We start from the raw sequence: 7,966 nt of genomic DNA, 5'->3' as shown, positions 1-7,966 counted from the left end.
AATGCTAAAGCACCTCTCTCATTTACTGAAGATTAGTGAAGTGAAATGATTTCAAATTCGAATGCTAGATTATGCTTTTATTTATTTATTTGTCAATTTATTTGAAACAATAAGTAGACCTCTTTCATTTTAATTAAAAAATAAATAAAAATTGTGAGTGGCAAAAGTGAAATTTGAGCGGGTTTGCATACTATAAAATCCAACGAGCCATGATGCAGAAGCGCTGGGAGAGAATATGCAAGCAATTGTTAGGAATTATGAGGCCATCCTCTTGTCTAAGCTCCATATCCCTCAGGCTGTTCTTCGCCAGCTTCGCTCTTACATCCTGCATTCTTTATATTCCTACGCTACAGGGCGCTCTTGATCCCACGTCATGGCTTCAATCTGCGGGACTTGCTCAAGAATCAGACGTTTCAGAAACTACTGCCATTGCTCTCTGCTCCGGCGTTCTCGGCGATACAGCCGAAAATGAAGAAGAATCAATGGAATTCGACCCTGAGCTTTCCGGCGTAAGCCTGGCCGAGGACAGTATTGCACAGAGAAGGGAAGAAACGATAAGTAGTGCATTGGTAGCCAATATTGAAGCACCAGCGTCTCAAGGAATTAAAGAATCATCTCCCCTGGTTCCTGCGTTCTTTATTTTCGGGGACTCTACAGTTGATTCTGGAAATAATAATTATCTTGGAACGTTTGCCAGAGCTAATAATCCTCCATACGGAAGAGATTTTGATACTCACTTACCAACAGGCAGATTCTGCAACGGCCGGCTCACAATCGACTACCTAGGTTCGTTCAAGAAAAAGCCCTTTAATCTTTGATTTCTTTGTTGAATCTTGAAAATTCGTCATTCTCAGTGTAGGTTGCGGCTGAATTATTTATTTATTTTGAATGCCACAGCGGTTCTCATGGGGCTGCCATTTGTTCCCACGTATCTTGGATTGGGAGGAATCTACCAACACATGCAGCAGGGGGTTAATTTCGCTTCTGCAGGTGCAGGAGTTTTGTTTAACAGCGGTTCTGATCTGGTTACCTCAAATCCCCATTTCCAAAGAGATTTCCTGCTCTTTTATATCTTCTTGTTTGAGGATACCTATTTTCGACGAAAATTCCTGTTCTTTTATATCTTCTTGTTTGAGCATCCCCATTTTCGAACAAAATTGCTGTTCTTTTATAGGTTCTTGTTTGGTCCAGGGTTAGCATTTGGAGTCTGATAATAGGGTCGTTAATTTGCAGGGGCAGCACATATCCCTGACTCAACAGATCCAGCAAGCCTCAGACACGTTCCAGACAATGTCCCTATTCTTAGGTGAAAAGGCGGCGAAGGACATAGTATCGGAGTCTCTGATATACGTTTCCATTGGCAGCAATGACTACATTCATTTCTACCTGCGCAATGTCTCTGGAGTTCGATCGATTAGTTCTCCATGGAAATTCAACCAGCTACTCATCGAAACCATCAGTAATGAATTGCAGGTATTGGTATTTACTCTTTCTGCCTATTTTGAGTCTCAGTAGTTAAAACTTATTACAGTCACAGAAGATTCTATAAAATTTATGCAAAAAGCAATTTATATTTACAATTCATTTATTTAAATCACAGATATAGCAAACTTACACTGCATTAACTTCTTTTAATGTGAAAGACATATAAAATTTAGATAATTTTGTTAATAAATTTCCATTATTCCAAGCTTCAGGTTAAATGAAATGCATTTAATGTTGGTTACAGATATTTGTTTTCAATATATTTTTATTTTATAGTAAATCTTTATTTAAAATGCTTCTGTATTTTTTGTTCATGAAAATATGCTATATTGCAGCATTTATACAACCTTAATGCGAGGAAAATGGTGTGCATCGGTATGGGGCCTCTTGGATGTGCTCCGCGCTTCTTATGGGAGAGTAACAGTATCTATGGTGAATGCGCAGAGGAAGTAAACAATATGATTATTGAGTACAATTTTGCAATGAAATACATGGTGCAACAGCTTAACGCAAAGCTTCCTGATGCGAATATAGTTTTCTGTGACATATATGATGGAATCATGGATATTCTCCAGAATCCTGAACGTTATGGTAAGCAATATTGTCTGGAATGTTGATGATTGGGTTCAGAAATTGGTCAAAAGTTTATCACAAATTGCTTCGGCTTATAGAATGGTGGGAGATCATCACTGTTACTTTTCATTTTGAAGATATTTTGATGTTTGGGCTTAAAATTGGTGAAAGTTTATTAGAATAATTTGGGCTTATTGAATTGTGGGAGATCATCACAGTTACTTTTCATTTTGAAGATATTTTTAAATGGGGTTTACCTGATAAGGTCTTATTATGATAAACCATTTTCTGAAAATGGTTTTTGTTTTATTCACTTAACTGTTCTGAGCAAGTAAGTTTTTCCGCTCAATTTTGATGAGTAGGTTTAAACTTTTAGTCAGTTAAATTTAATAGTTAAATATTTTATGATTTTTATAGTATTAGATGGGCTGGATATTCATTCATATTCGTCTTGCAATGCAGGTTTCCAGAATACTCTCCATGCTTGTTGTGGAATAGGGAAATACGGAGGTTTGCTTATGTGCCTCACTCCAGAAATGGCCTGTAACGATGCGTCCAGCTACATCTGGTGGGACGAATACCATCCCACGGATGCTGTTAATGCCATCATAGCAGACAATCTATGGCTCAGCAAGTATGCCAACATTTGCGAGCCCATGGATATCCATGATTTGGTGACTATTCGTTCATGACATTTTGTATATATGTATGACGAGATTGCGTTATTCAGATTAATTTCCCTAGAGTGATTAAAAGATTAATTTGGCAAAGCCCATAATCATGTTTGAGTACTCTGTCCGGGAAGAATTTGTGTGGATTATAACATTCTTACCGTTTTGGTTGAAGTCACCTTATAATACATAAATACTGGATACACTACTTCTGGATTATGAAGGATTGATACAATTTTATCATTTCGCAGTTAGAGCCTCCTCAGAGGGATTGAATCGCAGGGAATTTCCCCCCTTTTTTTTAATATTGGTTGATGGATAACAAATCTCTGTATGCTCTCTGAATGAGACAGCTGGTTTTCACGAAAACTTTGAGTGGTGAGCATGTCATGTCTGATTGAGGTTATATTAAAGCAAATAATGGATTATTTTTGTGGTTAAATAAAACAATATGTACATTCCAGATTTTCAAAAACGGACAAACAGAGGTTAAATAATTCACTTTGTTAATTAGATTTTGAAATAATCTCAGAAATTTGCAATACAATCAAAATTACATTCAACTCAATAAGAATAGTAATAAAGCCCCAAGGGATAGCTCAAATGGTCGAGTTCCCGTTGATAGTACTCTCCCGGTTTGGGAAGTTACGGGGTCAAATCTCCTCGATGCCCTCGGGGTTAAGCCTGATGGCCGTACTTCTCTAAGTGGAAAAAATAAGAATAGTAATACAAAACCAATTGAGTGCTTTTATTTAGAGCTAAATTAAAATGTTATAAGAAAATATTTTTTTTTTTAATAATTAATAATAAAAAATTCCAAAGATATTTTTTTTAATAATTAATAATATTAAAAAATTCCAGTTTAAACGGGCATTTCCTTAAGATTTTTTTTTATTTTATAATAATTAATAATAAAAAATTTCCAAAGATATTTTTTTTAATAATTAATAATATTAAAAAATTCCAGTTTAAACGGGCATTTCTTTATTTGTTGAAGCTTCATAGGTTTTTCCTTTTCATTCACATAGAGAAAATTAATTATTTTTTATCTCCCTAAAGATGGAATTAATTATGCTATTATTTGAGAATATAACTTTATATAACTTTATATATACAATTTAGGTAATATTATATACAATTTAGGTAAGATTTCTTCAATTTAATAAAATGGATCCATTTATCTCTTTAAGCATTATACATTATGCTTTAATATAAAAGGTTGAATCAACTATGTGTTCAATTTGTGTATAATTTTTTTAATTTTCTTTTATATTGGTATATTTATTATTTTTTTATTTGGTGTGTATTATTTTTCTTTCTTGGTATTAGGTATAGTCAATTGGTATCAAAGCTTAACTATTTTATATTTTATATTTTTTTGGAATACATCATTTGGAGTTACTGAAAAATGTCAAGGAAGTCATAACTTGTCAAAGATATATCTTCGCAACCATAGTTTAATGTTGTAAAGTGTTTAGAAAGTTTGAATAAAACTCTACAATTTAAATCGGGGAAATTTTTTATTCAATAAGTTTTAAGGCCTAAAATTCACTAAGAAAGACCCACTGAAAAAGTGGATATCTTCTTGCATTTTTTCCTTTACATCACTAGTCCATGACTTAGTGATGAAGGGAAAAGGAAAGGAAAATATTTTGTTTTTGTTTTTGTAAAGGGTGGACACCTTACCATTCTCTTACTTTGAATAAGTTACACTAATCCAAACTTGTGTTAATAGATTATTGATCAGTGTCACAAGTAGTGGGACCAAATAATTGAATACACAAATGATTGCTTAGCCCTTGAGTACATGTCACTAGCTCCAACCATTTAACATGTATCCACGTCATTCCACATAAGAAATTCACTATTGGTGGTTCAAATACCATAACAGAATCCAACCTTGTGTTAATAGATTATTGATCAGTGTCACAAGTAGTGGGACCAAATAATTGAATACACAAATGATTGCTTAACCCTTGAGTACATGTCACTAGCTCCAACCATTTAACATGTATCCACATCATTCCACATAAGAAATTCACTATTGGTGGTTCAAATACCATAACAGAATCCAACCTTGTGTTAATAGATTATTGATCAGTGTCACAAGTAATGGGACCAAATAATAGAATACACAAATGATTGCTTAACCCTTGAGTACATGTCACTAGCTCCAACCATTTAACATGTATCCACGTCATTCCACATAAGAAATTCACTATTGGTGGTTCAAATACCATAACAGTTGCAATGATTCTAGTGCTATGAAGATTAACTAGTTTTGCTCCAAAGATTGAGGTTCCAAAATCTTGCATAACTCATAAATCTAAGGATGAAGAGGATATTTTAGCCCTTATATGAAATAATCCTATTAGGGTTAATGGTTCTTGGTTGCAATGTAGAAATGTGAGCATATCTATTGGAATGAATTTGAGATTTCTTTAATCCCTGTAAGGTTTAACATAATGTGTTGTGTGAATTTTTATTGTTAATTTCATTTTGATATTGCTTGTTGTTTTTTTGGTTGTGTGAAATTCTATTTGGAGGCCCAATATCCACATTATTTGTTACCCTAGATAGAGAATGCTCCTTGTAAAAGAAAACTTAGCAAGTGTGTAATGTGTTAATTTTCCACTGTTCTATGCTATTACAATCATTTAGCCCAATCTTTTCTTCAATTAGACCAAATTTAATCTTCCAATGATAAATAGTAGTCATATATAGAACATTAAATTCAATGTACAAGACAATCAAGAGAAATAACAAGAGACACAAGATTTGGTCAAATACCAAAGAAAAAACCCCACAAGGGGGAAAACCCTTTCAAATTCTTCTTCTATTAGATTTTCATCAAATTTTCAACAAAGAGATACAATAATTCCAATTCATCAACAAAAGTCAAAGGTCAACATATTTAACTATCCCAATATGAAAACCAATATCCAATCAAAGATTAGCCTAAAAGTCAAATTTGGTCAATAAATTAATTCTGCAATTTTGTCAAAGTCAACAACAGTCAAAGATGCCCTAACTAGACCTTAGGTCAATGGTCAAACTCCTCCAACCAACTCAGTCAAAACAACATTAAACTCAACCTTCAAAAATCGGTCAAACCCAAAAAAAACAGTCAACACGAACTCAGTCAACGAAGAGAGAAAATCCACGAGCAAACTTCAGATTTCTTGCGGTCAAAGTCTATGGTCAACAAAAGTCAAACTGCCAAAAAACTTCAATCTCTATTCCAAATAATGCGACTTCCAGAAATAAACCCAAATAAGGTCAAAACAAGTCAAAGTTGTTAAAGAGGCTGGTCAAACTGTCTAAAACATAAGTCAAACTTTGACTAACAAAAAAAGGCCTCCTCCTCCTCACACATGTGAAAATAACCTACAATTTTTAGATTTGTACAAACCATAGAAGAGAAGAAATGAATGTGTTTATGATGCTCCAAAGTGATGCACCTTGAGGTGTATTTATATGGGTTTTAGGAGACTCAATTTGTCTTTAAAGCTGACTTGTACTTTTGACACACATGTGGGTTTCACATTAAAAATATAATTTTCGTTGACCAAATTAAAATCTTCCAAGGGAAAAGAGGGTCTTCTCCAGATGAGGAAGGTTGTCCAAAGGAGGGAATGTATCCCTTAGATGTCAAATTAACACTCCCTCTCAACTAGGGAGAAATTTTCGACTGCATCATAAGTCCCATCTCAAATGTCTCCTCATCATCAAGTCAAATTTCATCTCTACTCATTTGTTGAATGCTCTCATATCAAATAGAAGAAGAATTTGACATCATAGGGGAGATCAAGCTACCACCTTCTGTCCAAGGAAAATAGGTAGGATACGACTTATCATTGAGCGTAAGGAGCATAGATATCCTATCACTAGGACAATAGGTAGGATACTACTTACCGTGAGGTAAGGATCATAATTATCTTATTGTCTATTGATCTTCCCAACTTGATCCTTAAGGGTCAGTGGTAGAACACATGCATCCTCTCACTTGGGCATGATACTAATTATTGTGAGGTAAGGATCCCAACTATCCCAAATATCTTAACCCTGGGCCAGATGGGTGGAAATCCCAACAAGTCCAGCTTGTGGGTAGGATGTCGACTAGAGTTAATTTTTGTCTTTAGTCAAACTAGTTGTTACTCCCTAACAGCTAATTAGCAGCTCTCTACATCTGGTTATTTGAACGCCTATATTTGGTTCCTCATCTTTTCTTGAAGATGAACCAAACTGGCTGGTTCGAAACGCGTCAACGAGAATTTCTCTCATGTGATATTTACCGAAAGATGTTGTTAAAATAGGGTATACTCTATCAAGTCCCAAAAATGAAAATAGATTGGATACTACTTACCATGAGGTAAGGATCACAACTATCCTATTGCCAAACAATACGTAGGATATGACTTAAAATGAGGTAAGGATCACAACTATCCTACTGTCTAGAGTTCCCTCAAGCCCATGAGCTCTCCAGCTCAATTAATCTCCTTGGGAGCTCAAACAACGGGGAAGATCATAGCTCAGTGTCCTCGATTAGTCGGGACCCTTATCTAGGAGGGTCACATCCATCAATCCAAGTTTTTCTCTGAAGACCAGGAACTTCCATTTTGGTAAAGCTTTGATGAGTATGTTACCTGATCATTAGTCAAAATATGGTGTATTCTCATTACTCCTCTCTACACAATGTCTCGAATATAGTGATACATGATCTCAATATGCTTGGACTTGTCATGAAACACAAGATTCTCTACTAATTGGATCCCACTCTTATTGTCACAATATATCACCCAGGACCTACCCAAACAACTCTCTAAAGAGATTCCTCAACCATAATGCCTCACAGCTAGCCATGATAGCAACAATATATTCCACCTCAGTTGTGCTCAAAGCTATGAACTTTTTCTTCTCTCTCATCCAAGATATCATGGCAAAACTTAAACTAAAGCAATGCCCTAATGTTCTCTTCTTGTTAATAACATTTCCAACCTAGTCAGCATTAGTGTATCTGTTGGGCACCAAATCGGCCTATCTTTTCCCTGCATTTCCACTCCTCTTTTCATCCCTTTTGTATTCATCCGCATACATTTACTATGTAAAACTATGAGGTAATTACCCTTTATTGTCTCTTGGGATATTTAATTAATGAAGTAGAGTCATGAGGGTTTTACCTATGCGAACCACTAAAACATGTTATGACCGCAGATTATGGAGCGCAAGTGTTGACC

General features: G+C 34.9%; 1 protein-coding gene across 1 annotated transcript; it reads left to right on the top strand.

Moving 5' to 3' along the window:
• Positions 1-209: 209 nt before the first annotated feature.
• Positions 210-2,750, top strand: LOC149155022 (GDSL esterase/lipase 7-like). Its single transcript, XM_089444298.1, has 5 exons — positions 210-786; positions 898-1,025; positions 1,234-1,473; positions 1,821-2,076; positions 2,521-2,750. Exons 1-5 carry the CDS (start codon positions 210-212, stop codon positions 2,748-2,750), a joined length of 1,431 nt encoding a protein of 476 aa, XP_089300424.1.
• Positions 2,751-7,966: the final 5,216 nt, after the last annotated feature.

Source organism: Pinus tabuliformis, chromosome 9, assembly GCF_031772625.1.
Source record: "Pinus tabuliformis cultivar Carrire ecotype Pingquan chromosome 9, CPIR1, whole genome shotgun sequence".
NCBI lineage: Eukaryota > Viridiplantae > Streptophyta > Pinopsida > Pinales > Pinaceae > Pinus > Pinus tabuliformis.
Note: the sequence above shows the minus strand (reverse complement) of the source record. Positions and strands in the feature narration are given on the sequence as shown.